Source organism: Prinia subflava, chromosome 12, assembly GCF_021018805.1.
Source record: "Prinia subflava isolate CZ2003 ecotype Zambia chromosome 12, Cam_Psub_1.2, whole genome shotgun sequence".
Lineage (NCBI taxonomy): Eukaryota > Metazoa > Chordata > Aves > Passeriformes > Cisticolidae > Prinia > Prinia subflava.
This window is the reverse complement of record NC_086258.1, coordinates 3352326-3374273: the sequence shown is the minus strand read 5'-3', so window position 1 is coordinate 3374273 and position 21948 is coordinate 3352326. Positions and strand designations below refer to the sequence as shown.

The following is a 21948-nucleotide window of genomic DNA, read 5'->3' as shown; positions in this document are numbered from 1 at the left end:
AATTCTGGCTGATCACACCCAGTGGAATTGAGTGTATCTTGCCTGGTTTCTGTAAGGTCCAAGGATAAGGCCCTGGATAAGGTCCTGTCCCCAGAAATTAATGTTTAAGCCTCGACTTGAGCCAAGAGTTGAGATTAAAATTCAACTTGAGAACAGAAGGTCTGGCATTATTTTGCATTTCTTAATAAAATGTTTCCACTGTTCTAGTTATTTACTCTCCTCTGTGGAGCACCCAGTGCTGACTAGGCAAGGGCTATCCATTAAAAGCTTTCTCTCCTCTCAGCTTAAAAGGAACTTCCCTTTCTTTGACAGGAAGGTGGGAGAAATTAATTTTTCTTTCAGCATCACCACACCTGGGGAAAGGATCTTGCTCACAGATAACACTGCAAGCAAATATTTTCTTTGGGAGAAAAAGAGAAAGTGAAGATCAAGGTCAGAGGAGGCAAGAGTAAAGATACGTGACTGCCTTCAAAATAGCCTTTCACAGAATATGTGGGGGTGTTGTTTCATTTAATATGGAAAACATGCAAGGGCATCAAGGAGGGGCAACTGGCTAGGGGTTCACAGGGAGATAAAGGGGCTGCAAAGTCTGGCTGCACAAATATGCTGAATTCCAGAGGTGCAGAATGAGGTTAACAGGTAGATGTGAACAGGGGAGAGAGACAGCCTTTACCTCTACACACATCCATAAGTAGGAACATGGCCCAGTGCCTCTGTCCCTGAATTCCCTTGTCCTTTCCTTCCTGTTTAGGGAGTGCAAAGACTGGGTAGTCCTTGTACTAGGTTCCAATGGAAAATTCATATTGCTTTTGCCTCTACCAGAAAACCACAGCTCCATGTAGAGTTTCAAGGAGTTTTTTGTGTCTCAAGGTATGGCCCAGCAGCAGCAATCTCCCCATCACCAAAAGATACAGATCAGTGCTGTGCCCAGATATGATAAAAAATTCATCTCACTGCTGAAAAGTTCAAACACGTGCAGAAGTCTTGAACCACACTATCACAGAACGGTTTGGGTTGGAAAGAAACTGAAAGACCATCTTGCTCCAAGCCCCCTGCCATGGCAGGGACACCTTCCACTGTCCCAGACTGCTCCAAGCCCCATTCAACCTGGCCTTGGACACTGCCAGGGATCCAGGGGCAGCCACAGCTGCTCTGGGCACCCTGTGCTAGGGCCTGCCCACCCTCATTGTAAAGCAGCCAAAACAGTCTCAAAGCCAACCACGAGTGCTTAAGAATCTGCATATCTCCTCACCCAGTGAGTGAAAATTCCCTTCCCAAGGGTCCTGTCAGAGCTCACAGGCAGGACATTCCCTGTGGTCCCTGGTAAGACACAGAGGAAGTGAGCCCAGCTGGCCTGGAGGGTTTGGATGGGATTTGGTTGTGAAGTTGGCTGTGCCACCTTCCAGGAGCATCCATTTCTGTCCACTAGATCACAGGTGATGCCCTGAAAGACTAAATTAAATGTTCTGTCTGATTTTTAGCTGGCTGTGTAACTACCTGAGACATGCAGACAGGGACAGTGCTGTTACCCAATGTGATTTGATCAATGACCCTCAGGAAAACTGTCATTAATTGCTGGCTACTGACTTAATTCTGAGAGCACTCCTCCACTTGAGCTAGCTGTAAGCTAGAAGTGACCCACAAAATCATAATAAAAGCAAAGAAACAGAATTCAGAATGCAAGTTATGTTTTGGGCTTCTCCTTTTTCTTTCACATTGTGCTATGAAGTCAAAACTGGACCTGTTTCTGTGGGAACTTGTGCTAAGGTATGCAAATATTTCAAACCAAACCAGTCCCATTTTCCAATGAGTGTGGGCTATGTTTCAGGCAAAGATGCTTTCACAGCAAAATCTTGGGAAAATTCCCCAGTTTCCACATTTCCAATATGCCAATATCCATCTCATGCTAAGTGCCAGCAATTGTTTCAACAAGGCTACAACCCAAGAAAGCACTTAAGCACATGCTTAACTTTCAGCACATGAGTAATCTTAGTGATATCCTGGGCTTTGTTTTTAGATTCACTATTGTTAGTTACCTTAAATTTTTAAATCTGTAGGGACAATTTGCATCTTCTGAGATGCATAATTGGGTCATGAAAAGGGGTGGTAGCTTGTGATTACTGAATTGTTAATTAATCATTTTTATTCTGTTTAAATATGCTTTAGAAGACCATAATGATGTATGCTTCCTTGATATTAGCTGTACTAATTAGATCATCTTTTCTAAATTAGAGTGCAGTTTTCTTAGCAGGTTTCCTTTTATCTGGGATTCATTTCTCAAAAGAGCTTCATCTTGCTCTCACAGATGAGTGAATCATTTCCAGGGAATCATGTTATGCAAAAGATGTTTTTCTTCCTGTCGAATGCTTACGGGTAGATCACGGATCTCCTCAAAATCAGTAAATATTTTGAATTTGGACTTACCTCAGTAGTAATGCATTCCTTTACTATATGACTGTAACTGGATCTGGGATGAAACTGGGTTTCTACAACAATCTAGAGCACTTGCCCTGTTTCCCATTTCAGAACAATCTCACACCAACACAACTTGGTTTAGTGACCCATGAGAGCAGAAAATGGAAGTGAGTGAAACACATTTGTACAGCTGAACATGCATGTGAATTTCTTTGCACACTTTCTTTAGCAGTTAATCGGCGCTCCAGCACTGGAAGCCCTGCTCTCTCCTTCTCCACCAAAACTTTCAAAAGATTCCCAAGGAAATGATGACCATGTTATTCCAGAGGTCCTCATTTAGGTTAGCTTAAACATTTAATTTATTATGTCTTAGGTAGATTGCATTGTCTTTTCTAGTTAAAGAAAGCCTGAATGACACACCTGTACAGCCAGCCTAGAAATTTCTCAAAAACTCTCCATGAATTCTCAGGCTATCTCATTTGGGTTTAACACTCCTGACTTCAGAGACAACCTCTGAGGTCATCCTGTCTTGGTAATTCTTGGCATGCCTGTCTAGTTCAACATCTTAACAACCACTTGTAGTGCTGAACATTAGAAGGATGAGAAGAACAGGCCATTGTTTTGATCTATCCAGCTCTCTGGAAAGCAGATACTTACGTGTCCACAAATCTCCTGCTGAGGTTGGAGATGACCACTGGAGACCCCGACTGGAAAGGGGGGTCCCGGACCACTTTGTACTGGATGGGTTTGCAGCCCGAGCACAGGGTGCTGTGGGGGACAGAGCTCAGCATGGCAGCGTCAATCTCCAGGTGCTCGTCCAAGGTGTAGATCTGGATGCCGTACACCTCCTCCCCCACTTGTCCCACATCCAGCTTTATGGTCAGGGGGATGTCACAGAAGACGTTCTGGGGCCCCAGTGAAATGTTCTTCCCACTGACGGTGAGCAGCTTGATGTCATTCACGGCTCCGCTGGAGTCCCAGTCGGGGGAAACGAACGTCACCCAGACCGTGAGGGACTCTGGAGTCAGGGGATAGCGGAATTCCAGCTGCAGGTAGCAGCCCTGGGGCTCGGGGCAGGCTGGGGGCACCGTGTGCTGGTTGACAGCTGAATTGGGACTCCACGTCCTGACACTGGATTTGCAAGGCTGCTCAACGTCAGGGTGCCCTGGAAGGAAGGAAGGAAACAAAGAGAAGGCACACAAGAAGTTAGAGAACATGAGTTTTCATTGGCATCAGTTTAAAAGGCAGACTGGTGGCAGGAGAACGTATCTGTCCAGGAAACCAATTATTTACTTCATCAGGACAGGCATGGCCAGCATGGGGAGGAGGAACAGAACACCAGTGTCTCCTGGCCAGATGAGATACAAACCCAGTTTAAGTGTCCAGCTGGACTGGACACTACACAACACGCTCCGTGCCAGTGCAGCTGGGCCTGCATTTCCTATTTCTAGTGCTTTTCCACGTGCCAAACAATGGTATTTTCTACCCCTTCCACTTGGTAATTTACCTGATAAACAGTCACTTTGCCTCCAGTTAAACTCCTACTTACTCCCTTGCCTCTCACTCGAAAATGCAATCTTTTTCCCTTTAACAAAGACAAGAAAAGAGCCTTTGTTTGTTCCAAGAAGCAGTTGTGCTGTTCAGGGGCAACTCCTGTGGCATTTACAGGCTGATCTAGCACATTGTGCAAGCCCCTTTTTTTGGAGGCACATGGAGCACAGGTCTGACCTGTCTCTCTGCTCTCGTTGTGATGAAACAACAGGCACTTGTGCTTTGACTTTTCTCACCGTTGGCTGTGTTCAGCTACATGGGAGGTAGTACTAAAAAATAATGAAAGCCACAAAGCTTGCTGGGTTCCCAAATACTATGGTAACATTACAATTTGGCGTGGAGTCATGGACTGCAAGATCCAGAGGGGTCAGATGGGTGGAACAGTTGGTAACAGAATCCAGTGAGAGCTATAAATTCCCTTTTCCTTCCCAAATAATCACACAAAAAGGGAGGCAAGCATGACAGGGAGAAGGCAAAGTACAGAAAAGGAGATAAATAAAGGTAATGAGAGGAGAGAAATGCAGAAGGCAGAGGGGAAAAAAAAAGGACAGCACAGATGTTTGCAACTGAGGGAAAAAGCAAGATAAACAACTGGGCATACATGGACAAACAGGACATCACTACTAATTTAAAGAGAAAAGGGCAACGTGCGAAGGTTATTCTGATTGTCTGTGAGTCAATGAAGTGTTAGAAATGTGCCTCTTTTGTCAAGGATAAACAGCTCAGGGAATTCTCCTGTTCATACCAAATGAACCCAGATGCAGAGTAGATTTCCTGGCAGCCTTCCTGCGATTCAACACCATTGTCCTGCAGATGCCCAACTCTCCATGCTTCTCCCTCACCTCCCACATCCCAGAGCCCTTCTCTCCTCTGCACATGGCACAGAGCAGCGGGAATGCCACCAGGATCAGCATCTGGAGAGCCCACAGCAGTGATACAGTTTGAAGAAAGCCAGAGGTCCATTTAACACGCTCGAGTTTCCCCCCTGGCAAGTGCATGAGCCCTGTGGATAATCCCTGTGAGCAGCAAGACCCCATTCAGCTCACGTTATCTCACCCTCACTGCAGGCTGGGTGTGCTTGGCTGAGCCCCCTGACGACTTTCTCAGACCCACAGCAAACTCCTGACTGCAGCCCTAAGGTCTTTTTTAACTCCAGTATCTCAGAGGGCTTTGGAAAGATGTGTGAATTTTACCACTGCCCTCTCGCAGAAGGGAAAATGGAGCTGATGGCTCACAGCCCAGAACGTCCCCACATGGGATCCTGCAAATTCACCTCTGTCAGTTCAAGGCCTCGGTAAGACCTGAATTCCAAACAAACCTACACGTTTTGGTAGATCAGTGTGTGATCCCTGGAGATGAATGAATTGGACTCAGCCTCCAGGGAGTTTAGCACACAGAGCATTACCCCAAAACAGGTGGCAGATTGTAATCATTCATAAGCTAAAAACCTCAGTGAAGCTCAGATAAAGTGAGTCTTAAATATTAGCCAACACCTAGACCTGGGTAAGAAAGATTCATTTAATGGTGGAAGAGGACGAAAACCTTATTTCATATGACTGGATTTCTTGAGATAGGTCAATACTCTGAAAATTACAAATATTTGTATGTAAAAAGAAGTGGTGTAGAATTTATTCTTCCCCTCTGAACTCAGTTGCTGAAAATCCTTTGCCTTGTGAGACTGATCAGACACAGAACAGCATCTCATGCAACATCACATCTTGCCTAACACAAAACAGGAACGTGAGGTTTGTGAGGATGAGCCAAACCCCATGTCCTGGCTGGAGAGCAGGCATGGCAGGTTAGGAGGGTGACTTTCCCTGAAATGCTGTCCCACAGTTACAGCCTGGTGTGTCAGTTCTTCACTGTGTAGTGCAGTGCCTGGGATGAACTCCTTGGCACAGGGACAGAGCCTCAGAGGCCATCAGGAGCCTCTCAGGATATCACCCCTGCTACAGCCACAACCCACCTGCCACATTTCTTAGGTGGTCAAGATAAAAGAACCACCCAGGGACTCCAGTGTCCAGCTAAGACAATTCAGATACAAAATTAGTTGCTCTCAAGGGAAATATTAGGCCCAGGAAAAGGCTCGGCTCCAGATCAGTGCAAGGCAGCAACATTTTTAATAATAATCTCACACTTCTTGCACTGAGCAGGAGGAACTGACTGATACATGCTTATATTGCACAGAGAGCAAAGGTACTCATGGGCTTGAGCCAAAATCACCTTTCTCACATAAAACCCCCCTTTGACAGAGTTATGGAGGTGCTGTAAGGTTTGTTGATCTAGCTGGTGTTGCTGGTGGGAATCCAGGCAGGTTAGAGCTTTTTGGCTCTACGGTGAAGATAAAGAGTAAATCAGAACAGGAGCCTTCCCACAACTCCTGCCAAGGAACAGAAAGCCCCTCATGCAGAGGCCCAGCTGGCTGAGAAAGAACCATGAGATGCCTCAACCTGGGGGTTGGATCCCACCACTCTCAGGAATAAGCAGGGAATTAGGAAGGACACTGCCCACAGCAGGGTTTTGCAGTGGGCACAGCTCCCACACAGCCCAGACCACTGCTGGTGCAGCTGCCTGGGGTAGGAGAGCTCAGGAAAATGAGATCAGACCAGCCAGAGCTGCTTCAGAGACAGGTGAGGAGTGTGATTGTCTGCTCAGAAGCTGGATGAGTCCTACAGAACACTTTCCATGAGTGTCATCTCAGATTTTAAAACAAGTTCATTTTGCCTGTGCTTGTACCTCCTTTGTCTTCATTGTCCACAGACCTTCCAGCAGTGGAGATTTACACCCATGGACCCCTGCAGAAAGTGAATTTAAAGCTTGATGGCTTGGGTTCTCACAGATTGACAATTAAAGTAGCCAGACAATGACCTAACTGCTATTTGTAACTCAGAGCAAGTGCAAATAGGCAGAGGGCCTGAATGTCAGCGAGTGTGGTGGTGGAGACAGAAAATCACGGAGCAACAAACACCATACACTTGGTATATTTTCTACCCTAAAGTAGAAAATATACCCTACTCATTAATCCTGAGGACATGATTACCAAACTTCTGTTCCATAGCAATGGCAACTAAATGAGACAGATAAGGATCAGGCTGCACCCTTCATAGTTAAGAACATGCAGGCACACACAGCAAGAAGAGGAAATTAAATGCAAAATGCTGCTGAGTAATAAATCTTAGAGTAGCTTAGTTTCTCTAGGAATGATGCCTCTGGCAAGATGTGTGAGATTTAGAAGTTTTCAAATCAAAGCTCAGTGGAGAAATTTCGATGGAACTGCATATTTCAATGGAATATGCAGTCCTTTCAAAATAAAAACACTGCAAAATTGGGTTTATTTGGCCAAAATTTTATCCTGGAAGAGAAAATGGCAAGAAATTTCTAACACTATTGGAACATTCTGTTTTGACATTTTTGTGAGAAACCTTTTCACTTTTGCACCTTGAAACACTTTCCATTTTGATATTCAAAGTTGCTTTTGCCCTAGATTCTATACTAGAAGAGTATATTTTCAAATGGCATAACTTAACCAAAGTTCATGAGGAATTATATGAGCTAAACAAAACATTTTGGCCAGCCTCAAACACTTTTTGTTTTTAATTTTCCTTCATGGAGAATTTCAAAAGTTTCAAGCTTTGCTCCAGATGAAAACAGGTTTCAAAGTCTTGTAATTCTTGGCTAAGTGGAAATTCCACCTTCTACCCTGAACTACTGCTGCAAGTGATCCAAGCTTTGCTAATGCTGTTTACTGGCTGATCCAGTCACCCTCATACCCAGAGAGCTGCTGCTCAGGATGGAGCTTCCACCCAAGGGCCAGGTGTGCTCTGAGCTGTGCCCAGCAGCCTTGGATGTCATAAAATCATGGAATAGTTTGTGTTGGAAGGGACATTAAAGCTCCATAAGGGACATCTTTCACTGTCCCAGGTTGCTCCAAGCCCCATCCAGCCTGGCCTTGGACACTGCCAGGAATGGAGAAGCCACAGCTGCTCTGGGCAACCTGTTCTAAATTTAAGGGGTGAGCTGGAGTGAAACACAACCTGTGCTGGGCCCCCACCCTGGGACAGTGTGGGGCAGAGGACACTGACCACTGTCCCATCAAGCAGCAGGGGCACAGCTCATTGGATGTGCTGACCTTAGGACAAGGGAGAGCTCCTGGGCGCCAGCCCAATTAATATTCCTCACAAAATAACTCTCATGTGCTCTGGCTGCAGGACAAATAAACCCTTAGCATAAGGAGGCATTTGTATAATGAGTTTGCACAATCCAGGGTTGTCCTTGGGGCTCAGTGAGCTCACCTGTGTGCTCACAGTGGTGAGGTGTGGGCCTGGGCTGTGCTGCTCCGGAAGGAACAGCTCGTGAGGGACAGGCTGAAATAACACTCTGCTCTTTCCAAACCATGCTTTGGGATCACTGACCTTTGCCTGGTACAATCTTAAATATGCTCCACCACATACACCCGGGGATGTAACGGAAGGGGCGTGTGGAGGGGAGTTAATGATGGAGATCTAATGGCACTGCACCACCAGCCCTGCAGACCATTCTCCCTCCAACAGGCTCCAAGAGAATGACTTGCAAAACACCCTGAACAAGAGGGCTGGATGTGGTCACCTGCGTTCCTGCTGCAGAGCACTTGCCCAAAGGGCAACCTCCTTCCAGCCTGGCTGCTGCTGCAGCCCACTGCTGTTCACCACAAGGGAAGGCAGCACAAATCAAGCCCAAATAAATAACAGCTCCTCGCTTTTGGAGTTGGAGTAGAAGGAGTAAACAGCTCCCCTGAGGAATTCGTCTGGCAGATGTGAATGGTCAGCATTTCTTGGCACTCTGCTGCTTTGTGAAACTCATGTTCAGCTCCTGGAATTCACTTAATTCATGGGCAGGGGCAGGACTCAGGGGCCAAAACACAGGTATTTGAGCCTGAAGGGGCATTCCTTCTGGGCACGGTGTTGCTCTGCCCGCTGGTTCTGTCCACATTACACACAGGTATAACCAATCACACCCAGATTTCCCCACTGCCTTTGTGGCTCTCCCTTTGCCCTGTCCCACCTCCTCTCCCTCCGTGTGTTTGTGCCCATCCCTGTGACTCACCTTCTGCCTCCCGTGGGCTCCAGTGCCCCGAGGGGTCGCAGGGCATGGGAGAAGAGGCGCTGAAGGCGTACTGCACCAGGACTCTTCCTTCTGCACACAGATCACATGCTGATCCCACTTCTCTAGGAGGCCAGGAAAACAGGAAAACACACCAACTTAGTAACAGCTGAATGAGCTGCTTATTCAACTATATTAAAAGCAATAAGACTTAGAATTCAGGTCCACTTAACCCTCTTTTCTCAAGGCACTGACAAAAGTATTTTCTGATGCTGACCTTCTGTAGATTTAAGTAAAGAGCCTGTGAAGAAAGCATTTTTGAGCGCTCCACCCAACACAAAATGAGAGCAACCTGGGAAATCACATTCACCTGTATTTCCCCCCCACCCTGCACTGGACCAAACCGTGACAAAAGAAATCACACATTGCTTAGGGGTTAGAGCAGAGAAATTTACCTCAGGAGTTTTCAGATCTATTTCTGCTCCCAACATGGATTTATTTATAATTTGAATTTGTAGTGTCTTTAAGATTATCCTACCAACAAGATTGGATGATCATGGAAACCCAGTTAAACACCAATTCACAAATCACAAACTGGTTTGGGTTGGAAAGGACTTAAAATCTCATCTCATCCCACCCCTGCCATGGCAGGGACGTCTTCCACTGTCCCAGGCTGCTCCAAGCCCTGTCCAGGCTGGCTCTGGACACTGCCAGGGATCCAGGGGCAGCCACAGCTGCTCTGGGAACCCTGTGCCAGGGCCTGCCCACCGTCACAGGAAGTAATTTCTTCCTAACATCTAATCCAAAACTACCCTCAGTCAGTTTAAACTGTTTTGCTAATACATTCACAATATCAGGGTTTAAGCTGATATAGACTGGAATAACTCTAACATCCTCCATAAAGTTAAGCTGATTTATATCAGCTGAAGATGCAATTCACACAGTTCAGTCTCATGTTCCTCAGAGTCACAAATCTGGAACCCTGTATGACCCAAAGTAGGTGGTTATTTACCCCAGTAAGCCGCTTACTATTCAGAATTAATTGTTCTGCTTTAAGGAACACTTTATGCTGAAATGGAAAGTTAAAAATTAATTATCCTAATGATCAAATGCACCTAGGAAAGGGCAGGAATTTTAGGCAAACAATTGGTGTGTAACACAGTGTACCCTTCTACATTACTCTAGTAAGAACGGCTTGAGTCAATTATTAAATAATTTATATCAACTATTATAATCAGCTATGCAAATTTTAACCATCATAAGCACCACTGCATGATTTATTTCAGCACTGCTTTGAAGAAAGGACTGTGATCCTCAGGCAGAGGTTGTTTGGGATCCTCAGTGGCTGAGCCACCCTGACAGAGACAGCAACTGGCTGAACTTGTGCAGTGTAGGAAGGGATGCACCTGCTGAAAACACCTGAGAAATACAATGTGGCAATGGGGTAGCATAAAGGAGACAAAGGTGGCCTCCTCTTCCTTTCATGGTCTGTAACACTGGTAATGAAAAAATGTGGGCATGTTGTGAGTAACTCCTCTCCGTGTCTCACTTCCCCCACCTGCACCACTGATGTGATGCTGCCTCCCTATTGCACTTCTCAACTGCCTATTTAGCAGAAGCTTAGGTGTCTGACTCAGCTGGCCTGAATAATATATGCAAAAACAAAATTCAAAAAAAACATAAGAAACCTGAATAAATGGTCCCGAGAAATCAAAATATAGAATTATTGTTGTGCAGTTGTTCTTCAGAAGCTTCCACGAACAGTCAGGATAGAAGTCCCTGCAATAATAATCTTTCAGTTTCTCTACAAAGAGACTCCTGCATTAGCACTTGGTCCTGGATGAGGAGAGGGCTCTGAAAGCCAAGTTTCCACAATTAGGATTGCTTTTTACTCAAATTAGCAGCTATACAATTTCATCACAGGCTGTCATGGTGGAAAAAACCTGTAGGCTTATGGACAAACATTTCCTTTTACCAGTGAGGACTTGGAGGTAAGAGAGAAATCACAAGGAGCATCATGTGGGAAAGGCTATGAGCAAACTTTCTCTTTTTACTTTTCCAGTTTGGGAGCCAAACTCAATCCTGATGTAACTCCACTGGCTGAAAGGACTTACACAGGGGATGACTCCTGAGTTAAAGTTTTTGGTCTGCAGACTCTTGCACACAAATCCTATAAAGAGCCATGAATGTCAAACCTAATTATGGAACTGCATTTACAGGCTTATGAAAACCTAAGCCAGGTTCTTATACCTTAGAAAGCCATGGACAACAAGAAAAAAGTGAACATAAATTGGTCCAAAACCACTATTAATTAGGAATTATAGTCATATCTGCCACCTCATACATGGTGGCACATGACTGCCCAAAGTGCAGGGTAATGGAAAATCTAGACTCCTCTGTTTTCTAATAAGCCAAGCAGTGGGGAAATTCCAGCTTATGAAGTTCAGAGCACAGGAGGAATTCATTCCTACAGCATGATATTCCAGTGAAGTGGGTTCAAAATCTGAAGATTACTAGTGAAAAACAGACTATTTCCTTCAGGGCCAGCATCAGTTCAGTAGGCAACTCAAAACCACTAAAAATCTGTCATTCCTTTGGGTAAAGAGTGCCTGTTTACAGACTAAATTTGAGCTGCTATACTTGAAATTCAGGATTGGTCCTCTCCCCTCTAAGGCACTGAAACTTTCCAGCGAGGTTTAACAAAGTGATTATCAAGCCCAGCCATCTCTGGGACACCACATTGACCAAAATATTTGCTTGCTAAGAACGAGATAGAATCAGATTCATGGAAATTAATGTTGTCACCTCAATGAAAACTTGGAGAAGCAGATGCATTCCAAGATTGCTGCCCAAATTTGCTGCAGAGCCCCATGACAATAACTGTTCACATCTGCCCACGCATCTCAGACAGGAGGTGCATGAATGGATGCTCAGAGACAGCAGATGGACACATCCAATGGATGCAGTCAGGAAATGAAGAGACTTCTCTTTTTCTTCCTTGTTTTCACTTGTTTCATTTGCTTTATTGTTATTTTATTATTACATGTTATTGTGTGTGCATTTTTTCATGCTTTTTTTAAAAGGGAGGATGGAGAACAGGAAGGATTGCAATCCTGTGGGCAGGAGTTATGAGAAGAAATGTTGGTTCTTGATATATTTGATTATTAGAGATGAATGGGAGCTCAACCAGCTGCTGGAGCTTAGGGTTAAAGCATCTTGGCAAATTTACATGCAGGTAAGTGACTTTATCTAGAGTGAGAGAGCAAATATCAGTTGAATGCTCTGAAGAGGCCAGGAGGGTCTGTTGGGAAGAAGATTTTACTGCTCTTGTGTCTACTTTGGCCAAAGTGTGAGAACACAGGAGAGCCACCCCCAAATTTACAGGAACTAGGAGTTAACATTGGTCTTTGCCCCTAAATCCATGTAAATAATCACATAATTTGAAGACTCTATGAGGGAAGCATCTGATGCACCTATGACAGAGTTGCAGCTAAGCAGGGAACAGACACACGGTCTGTACTTCCATGCCTCATCTCCCTTCAACCTGTCAGGACCTCCCACAGATACAGCCAGCCCAGTGCTATGTTTTTAAACAGAAGGCTAAATTTTCCCTCCCTGACTTTCATTAAGCAGAGGTCACTGCCTGTGCACAGCTCTGGAGAATAAAAGAGACATAAAAGGAACTTGAGTTACGCCAAGCACGCCCACAGCAGCGTTGTAATTGGGATCAGGAGTGAGCTCTGGGAGTGAAATCCCTCCTCTTCCCTGCTTCCAGCACTCAGAACAGTGCTGGAGCAGGGGAGCTGGACCCAGGTTTGCCAGGAACCAGGGTGGAGGTGTGCAGGACCACACCTGATGTGCTCCCGGCGCTGTGGGGCACCGTGAGCCCCCCAAGCCCCCGCGGTGTTGACGTCAGGTCTTCATTAACAACTGTTTTGCACTGGAGATCTGCTTCTATAGGGCCACAACACTTGCTAGTGTAGCCAGAGCCATTCATCCTTTGAAGGCCCTTTTACACTGTCAAAACAGCGAGGAAGGGGCCTCTGTGCATTAGAAACCAGGCCCAAGGCACTCAGCAGCTGAGTATCAGTCTTCTGTTTTTTACATGAATAGTCCCATTGAAGTGAATGAGTTTATTCATCCAAGTGAGGCAAGTAAAATTTGGGCCAATGGTGTGCACTTTGTGTAAAAATATCTGCAAAGATTTACAGTATTCCCACACACAGATAAGATTATACTTGGCCAATTTTACCTCCTACTTGTCTTGCACAGTGACCCAATTTCACAAATTGATACAGGCGTGAGTCTCTGCCCGAGCAGCGCCGGACACGGCGGTTCTGGAAGTTCAGCACGTGGGCTTTTCCAGGATTAGTCACTAGAATAATACTATCATCCTTGTTTTGATTAGCAGATCAAAAATTTGGGCATGTTTTAGACAGGATCATTTATATGTTTCAGTGACATTTTTAAATGGTCACGGCAACATTTCTGTATCCTTTAGCAGTGGGAATCTCATTTTAACAAGGAATTGGACTCAAAGTACTTGAGGCTGTCTCTTTAAATCTCTTCAGTAATACTGAGCACACAGATTTGAAAACCCAAAGGGCTCTTTTTTTTCCTGGAAAATCACTCTTTATTTAACATATGATAACTCTGTTATGAAATTTTAGATTTAGCAGGCTATCCACTGTGTGTTATTTAAGAAGCAAGTAACTAGAGGTTATTAAGAACATATTGATTGAGTTATAAGAAATATGTAATAAAGTCATATTTGGTTACATAACAATTAACTCTGCATCAATCTGTTTTTTAGAGGCAGATGGCATTTATTTAACACACAATAAGCATCTTCTGAAATCTAAATTGAATTGGAGAAACTTAATTTACCTAAAAATGATTATGGGCTGAAAAATTCTGAATTATTTTTCAGAACTACATGAGTCCTTTTCACAGGTAGGGAACAAAAGGATTCGGTTACAAAACTGTAATTAAAGCAAACACTGTTCAGAGCACAAGACCTCTCTTTATCAATTCCTAACAGGATTTGATTTCCATCCCCATATTAATCTGCAATAAGGGTGGAAAATCTCATCTGAGCAGAAAATAACAGCTCTCTGCCGAGTGGGATAAAGTGCAAGCTGGCCGCTGAAATGGCCACGGTATCCCAGCAGTGCTGGAAGGAGTTTCATCCCTGATGGAGATGGTGGTTTCAAGGTGCTCTCCCAGCACAAAGCAGCAGTGCTGAGGCAGCTTTTTGGGTGCTAATATGCTTGTAAATTTGGCCTCCTGTGCTCTGAACTGCTGCGGTCCTGAAGGACACTCCAAGTTTGCTCTCTATAAAACAACAAAGCGAGAGGTGGAGAAGAAATGCAAACGGGGATGTGAGTTGATGGTAATGCGAGAAGGTCAGTGATTTGGGAAGTGCTCTGCCAGGACTCCCATAGCTCCTGCAGCTCATCCAAGAGCTGCATAAGAGCACTTAGATGAACTACCCAGTTAGTCAGGTCATACTGGGGCGGAACTGCTCTGAATATGGGCTGCAATGAGGTGCAACTCCTGTCCAGAGCCCTACATTTTCCATTATTGATATCACAAGCCTGCCAGGAGTACAGCCCCCTACGCTGACCTACAGGACAACAGTCACATCATATCCAGGGGTCTGGGACTTTGCTTTGCTCAGTTCCCATCTCACAGCTACAGCTCAGAGGAGGAGGGGGCATTTTTCCCCGTGCCCAGTCCAGCCACCTCCTTGCCCACGAGCTCTGTGTTGTAAAAACAAGATCTACTTTGTCCTTGCAAAGGGCATGTGCAAGGGGAGGAGGGGGGAACGTGCAGGCACAGCCGAAGCCCACAGGTATTTGTGAGCAGCAACAACAGCAGGAATCACAGGGCCGGAATCTTTGATTGAAAATTCCTCCCATCACATATGGAGAAAGATTTGCCCTTTACATGGCAAATCAATGGCCTTCAACTGAGTGCTACAGGCTGAGAAAGGAAGAGCAGACAACAGATCAATAACCTCCTCACTACGAACCAATTTAGGAAAGAGCCTTAACCCAGGCTGAGCACAGCACATGACCGAGCTGTGCTTCTGGAGGGGGGCTCTGGCTCTCCCCATTTTTCCAGCACAGAGAGTACAGAGCAGAGCATGATCACCTTTCAAAGAAGTGGCCGTCGATGGGTGGAAACCACTCCAGGGTGACGGAGGCGGAGGCGCGAGCCACGATCTGGGGGGCAATGGCCACGGGAGCCGGCTTCTTGGTGGGCTGCCAGCTCTGGTAGACCAGGTCCAGGTAGCAGTGCATCCTGGCCACCTGGTTGGGCGTGAAGGAGTCGGTGCAGTCGTCGTCTGGAATTCAAACAGAAGCCACATCAGCCACCAGGGAGAGGAGGCGGGGGCAAGGGGAGGAATTACGACCTGGTGAATGGCAGCTCCTCGGAAGGGCCGGGCCAGGGTCCCACAGCACTCCAGAGTTAATGGCCTGTGAAGGAATTAGCACAGCCATCACTTGTGGAGGCAGGTGGAAGGAAACAATGGTTAAAAAGGAAGGAAATAAATTAATAAATGTTCCCTCCCCCTGACCTGGGATACACCTGAAGCACCCAGAGATCATCCCTAAATAAGGAAGAGACAGGGAAGGAACAGAAACAGAAAGCTTCAGTGCAGCACCTTCAGGTTAGGAATTGGGCCACCAGTGGAGCTCTGGGTTTAAAAGAACTTCACATTTAAAATCATATCTCTGAGACAGGATGGCAGGGTAAAGGATGGTAGAGTAAGCAAAAAGCACTGACTGGGATTCAAGCAAACTATGGGCAACAGATTGTGAGATCTCTTAGATTAAAACATTACCAAATTTTAAAATACACAACTTTTAAAGATCTTAAATTTTCTAATGAGCAAATAAAAATGTTCTGAAAAGATCAATTCAAAATATCATTCCAAACACTGACAAAAATGTAAATTTTTGGTGTAAAAATTAACTTTAGTTCTATTAAAAATGTCCCCCATTACCACTATGATTCTAACCCCTTTCTGAACTTTTCCCAAACATTTCTTTTTATTTCATATTTCTTTTTCATTCAAAATGGAGAAAGAACTATGCTGGATGATTTCCCATAAATATCCATTCCTCATTTCATCTTGTTTTCCTCAAACATGATTTGGCAACAAGAACACATCCAGTGCCCTCTGAACACCATACAGCTTTACAACTACAATGCCCTAGAGAAGCAGAAAATTGCTGTTTCTCTATTGTGCAGATCCCAGAGGGAATAAATGTGTTGTGCAAAGTCACCCAGCAAAGCTATGCTGAGGAGCTCCACGCTAAGCACTTCAACAGTTTTTCTGGTGTTCTTCCCATCAGATGAAAAGCTCTTGAAAACAGAGTGTGTTTCTTCCCATGTGCCTGCAGAGTTCCAAGCTGGGGTCCAAACAACAATGACAGTTCTGCACAGGTCAAGTGCTGCACCTCTCTGGGGACATGCAGGTCACTGGAGGCTGCCCGGGGAGTCGTGTCTAAGTTCAATATTGTGACAGCCTTAGGAGGTGCTCTGATGTTTGCTAGTCCATGCCCTGTGGTACTCCAGAGGAACAGGAAAAGGTGAGTTTCTTCTAAAGACAATTGAGTATTTGCTGGCTGGTTTGAAACCTGGCCACCTCTTCCCAGAGATGCAGGCAAAAGGAGACAGCTCCAGCCAGGATCCTGCTCACACTCCAGCCCTCCCAGCTCACACGTTTTCCTGTCTCTCCCTGTTCCACTGAGCAGTGACCCTCCTCTGATCAAACATGCACGGCAGATAGACAGACACCACCCGCTTGATAATGTCTACAAATCCCTGTGGTTATGCAAAAAGCTGCTTTAATGTGACATCTCTGGGTTTCCTCAATAATTATCGATGGTCTACCCCTGAGCATGCTGTAAAAGCCATAAATATTCTTCACGGAAGCACAGAAGGAGACAAAGGCCCTTAATAGCCATCATAAAAGAACAATAAAATATATATAGGACAAAGCAGTGGGACAATGGCACAGAAGAAGGAGGACCTGCATTCTCAATCTGTTTAAACATCAGCACAGGCTGTGTCTGGGGGGAGGGGAAGGGAGGAGAGGCAAGGGAGAAAGGTGTTCCACTCAATATCAAGAAAGGTTCAAGATCCTCAGATAATATAATAACTAAATTCTGTACTTTGCTGGGATGATTACTCCAACAGAATTCAGAGGAAGAATTCACAATGATTTCATGAAAAGTCATCTAAAAGACTAATTTATTTTTTATTTGGGAACACCACAGCTATTTGGACTTGTAAAAATAATTTACAAGTCCTGTTTCTCACACTACCTAATCTTTTGGCCATTGCAACTTGTTATTCCAGGAAAAATAAAAATTATCAGTCCAAGTCAGTGCTTTGCTCAGGGCTGGGGGTAACTGGACAGATGGATGGGACAGGAACAGACAAATACAATATGATCAAGCTGTACATGAGCAGCAAAACAGAAATGAAAGCAAGGCAATTCCTAGAACTGCATGACCTCAACCTACACGTTTCAAAGGTATTTTGACAGCAATTTGATATCCTGATATATTTTACTCCACTGGCAACAACAGAAAAGCAAACAGATTCATGCTTGAGCTCTAGAGATATCTATCATGTCTCTTCACTTAATTTTTCAAGGGAAAAGAAAAAAGGAGGTTTCAGCTCAGAACACCAGCACACATGTAGCTCCCAGGAGCAGATGGGTATCTCTGTGGTCTGCCTCAGCTCTCGAGTCAGCTGGCAAGGCAAGTCCTCTTTGCAAGGAAGGAGCTCAGAGTTTTGACACAAGCACCCTCCACCCCTCGCCACATCCACACGAGCAGATTTGGTGGGGGGATTTTGTCATCTGGAGTGGCTCAGATAAAGATATATCTGAGGGATGTTACCACGAGGCTGGACTGGGTGCTCAGGCTCCCTGCCCGACCACAGGCACCACAGCACAGAGCACACTGAGGAGCTGGCTCGGTGTGTTTGTCCCTGAAAACACCCTCTAAACAAACAGAAAAACAGAGAGAAAACTTGGCATTGCTTTTAGCTAGTGCCACAAAGGGCATAAAAGCATTTTGGTTGTAAATCATTTCAATCCATGCCCCAGATGACATTAAACACTTTGCTTCACTACAGTTTTATTACAGAATAAGCACTCCTGTGACCTTTTGAGTGGGAAATCTGTGTTTTTGCCTGGAGTATAAAGGTGCCCTTCAGTGTCTGTAAGTATATTGGTTGCCTTTAAAATGTTGTTGATGCTGTCAGCTCACTGTCACAGATTGTCACCACAGAGATACTCTGTGGCCCAAAATAAGGGGAAATACAATCAAGGTATCTCCTGTTCCCTCTGAGAAATAACAGAGGAGCTTTCAGCTCCCCTTGAGCTTCCAGAGGTGCATCAAGGACCCCACTCCAGCCCCATCCAATGGGACAGGGTTACAGGAGCAAATGCCCTCTTTGGGATATGCCCTGCTGGGAGGAATGCCAGAACCTGGCACATCTGGGCAGCAGAGCTGTGCCTGCAGAGCTGTAACCACATCAGCTTTTTCTTTGAGGGGTGGTTTCACCACACTGATCTGGAGCCTCTGTTGCTGCGCTCCCAGTACAAACCAGCACAGCACACTGGTAGTCCTTGACCAGGCAGAACCCCACAATTCACATTCTGAAGATGGAACTGGGATCTGAGTGATTCCAAGTCAAACCAAAAGCGTGGCATTTCATCAGACACCTGGAGGCAAGAGCTGTGCCTCATTAAATATTCACTTGTCACAGGGTTATCCGACAGCCTTGATGGTATCAATATTCACCTGGCATTCTATATCTCCTTGGGAGAGTATAAACAATCTCTGGATTTGAGTTTTTCAAAGACCTCATAGATCAGGCATCCAGATCTCAGAGAAATAGGGTGTCAGGTTTGCTGTAGAGCCTTTAGAAGCTGTTTTCTTAATGCTTATCTCATTTCTTCCATCCCCCAAACCTTCTGCCTGGTCTTCACACGAAACTCTGCGAATTTGCGGAAAACTGGGATAACAGAAAAGGAGAGCTAGAAGGGATTCCTGAGGCTATGAAGTCTGATCCCTCATCAAGCCCTAGACCTTCATCAGCATAAAGAAATGGAATGGACCACAAGAAATGGATTGAGAAATCAGGGGTGACACTGCAATTTTTGTTCCTGCCCAGCCACAGACCCCCTCAGCACCCCGAGCAAAGCCGCGTACCTGCGTAGCTCATGAAGTTGCTGAAGGGCGTGTTCAGGAAGCCGTGGAAACCACAGGTGTCATTGCCAGGCCCGGGGTCCCCACAGAGCTTGTGCTTAGGGGCAGGGTTGGTGTCACTGCAGAGGTCCCCGGTCTCAAAGGAGGGCTCTGTCTCCATGCACGGGTCGCTGCAGGAGAGGATCTCGGAGATGCCGCGGAAGACGTGGTAGAGCCCCAGGCTGTGCCCAATCTCGTGGATCATGGTGTGAGTGTGGCCAGGGATCCCGTAGAAGGAGGGATTCAGCACGATGCCACCTGCAAGGGGAAGGACAGTGGTGTCTGGGTTTGCCTTGTGTTCCTCAGGACAGCAGGATAACGGGGAAGGAGAACTTTCCTAAGGGCATGTCCTCTGGCAGTTCGCTGGATCCTCTGTGGCACAGAGAGTTTATTGCACAACCAGACACATTTCCTGCCCAGCAAAGTTTCATCTCACCCTTAATCTGGGGCTCTAAGGAGGAGGAACTCTGGGACAAAGCTCAACATCCTGAATTAAAAACACTGCATCAACCAGCCCTTCAAGTGAATAAACTCAGTTTAGGTTTTTTGTCAACCTAGATGAAATTCCTGCATTAAATTACTTCCTACTATGCAATTTTAGATAATTTCATGGGCTTTTAAGCACATGAAGTGTGCTTAAGTGTGACTCTGCCCAGATAGGTTTAAGCAACGTATTTGATACCAAGAGTCAAACAAAGCACACCTGGAACACTCTCTGTATGGTATTCCACAGGGTAAAGATGTGAGAAAAGCCTATTAATTCTGAAACACCCTGAGAATTGCAGAAGACTCCACCAATATTTGCAAATCAAGAGCTGGGCAGAGCAAAGAGAGCACACCCAAAGTTGCAGCAGTTTTTTTCATGGTGTCCTGCAGCTATGGAGCAACTTCAGAAACACACTGTTCATGTATTCACACAAGCCTGGCTTGAGCTGAACTCCACAGTCCACTAATGAATATGCAGTAAGTCTAAAGTGTCAAAAAATATGAAATTGTGGAATGTGATAACCCTAAAAGAACTATGTGGTTATTAAATACTTGCAAAGAACATTAATGGTGTTTTCTGTTGTATGAATTAAGGGATGTGTAAATAATCAAATGGCAAATTAGTGAGGATTTGCAGTACATTGAATTAATCATATGAACTATATTGTTTAGCTCAGTTAGGAGTACCTTTGTATTTAAGATAGGTTTGATATTTCATTATTTATCTTGTTGATCTCAACTTTTCCAAGCCTTTTATTTAAAATTCTTTTTGTGTCCTGCTTATCATGAAAAGAGGAGACTGCTTTGTAAAAGTTATAGTGGGAATATAAATCTTGGACATGGTCCTAATAATTTAGTGACAATGAGGAGAGAAAAGGTTTTGGCAGGAGGAACTTTATCAGTGGCTGTAGCACAGGGAAGAGGAGATCACTGGGTTCTGATGCACCATAGACCCTTCATCCTCATCTGCCAGGAGATTTGGGTGTAAAAACCATGAAATTAGAGGAAAATAAGACCACAAAGTTCCTAAAATCCACAAAGTCCTCTAAATTCCATTCTCAAATGACACAGAACCAATTAGGTCTATAGCATCCCTCACACACTGTGGCCTGTTGCCTCTTCACAACCCCTGATGACATGACTACCCCAGCAATCCGTGTCAGCACTCAGCATCCCTACGAGGCTGCAAGGATTTACCTCACATCTAATCTGAAACGATATTTGGCAATTTGAGTTCATGGCTTCAAGTCCTTCCTCACTCGGATATGAAGAACAGAAGATTCTCCTCCCCTTTCATCAGCTTTTATGAGATTGTCATCATCTCCACTCCAGGCTCTTTCCCTTCAGCCTGAATCACTGCAATCCCTTCAGCCTTTCCTTGGAGCTCAACACTTCTCCTAGACCTCCCTGACTGTGGCTGTGCTTTGATTTTTCTCCATTACCTCACGTTTTCCTCTAAGAACAATGTCCAAAACACAACATGCAGCACTTCAATAGAAGCTGTGTCAGTGCTGAAGGGACAGGAAGGAGCACTTTGTATGTCCTGAAGGGACACATGCACAAAACAGCAGGAGAGAAAAGATATTCCCTCGGAGCAGGGGCACATGTGACAATTGCTCAGGGTGGAGAGTAGTCCCATGGGCATGTACAAATACATAAAAACTATCTTAAAAAGGAAATAGAAAATTTAAATACGTACACAAGAGAGTGAATAAAATCTGCCACGCTGCAGCATCTTGTCTACTATGCCACATGTAGCATCTGCACCTCCTTTTCACATCACTGAACTGCTCCTCACACCAGTTCTCCACATTCCCAATTAATTATATACAGAACTACCAGCACACAGCTCCACAATAAACCCATGATTCCTCTCTCTCCCCTCTATACAATACGAGCTCTGATTCCTCTGCTGCTTACTCTCTACCAAGGTGGGGCCATTTATACCCAGAGAGCACCCTGACTTACTTTTTGGGGTTCTCTATCCCAAAAAAAGAATTCCAAGTCTTGTTTCCCAGTGGCAGGAGTATTGGGGAAATTCCTCAGCAGGATGTGCCTTCAGTAAAGGCTGGTTAAATAGTTCTGGCACTGGAGAACCCTGAGGCAGCCGGAGAGGGAGATTTTATTTTTGCCTTTGTTG

The 21948-nt window shown here is 45.1% G+C and overlaps 1 protein-coding gene across 1 annotated transcript in view; it reads right to left on the bottom strand.

The window, feature by feature from the left end:
* Positions 1–21948, bottom strand: part of PAPPA (pappalysin 1) — a 182580-nt gene that overhangs the window by 106569 nt on the left and 54063 nt on the right. The window contains exons 4-7 of the mRNA XM_063409222.1: positions 19287–19580; positions 15202–15394; positions 9049–9170; positions 3073–3580 (exon numbers count right to left, since the gene is read on the bottom strand). Coding sequence (XP_063265292.1) covers positions 3073–3580; positions 9049–9170; positions 15202–15394; positions 19287–19580 — 1117 coding nt within the window. The remainder of the gene's footprint in view (positions 1–3072; positions 3581–9048; positions 9171–15201; positions 15395–19286; positions 19581–21948) is intronic.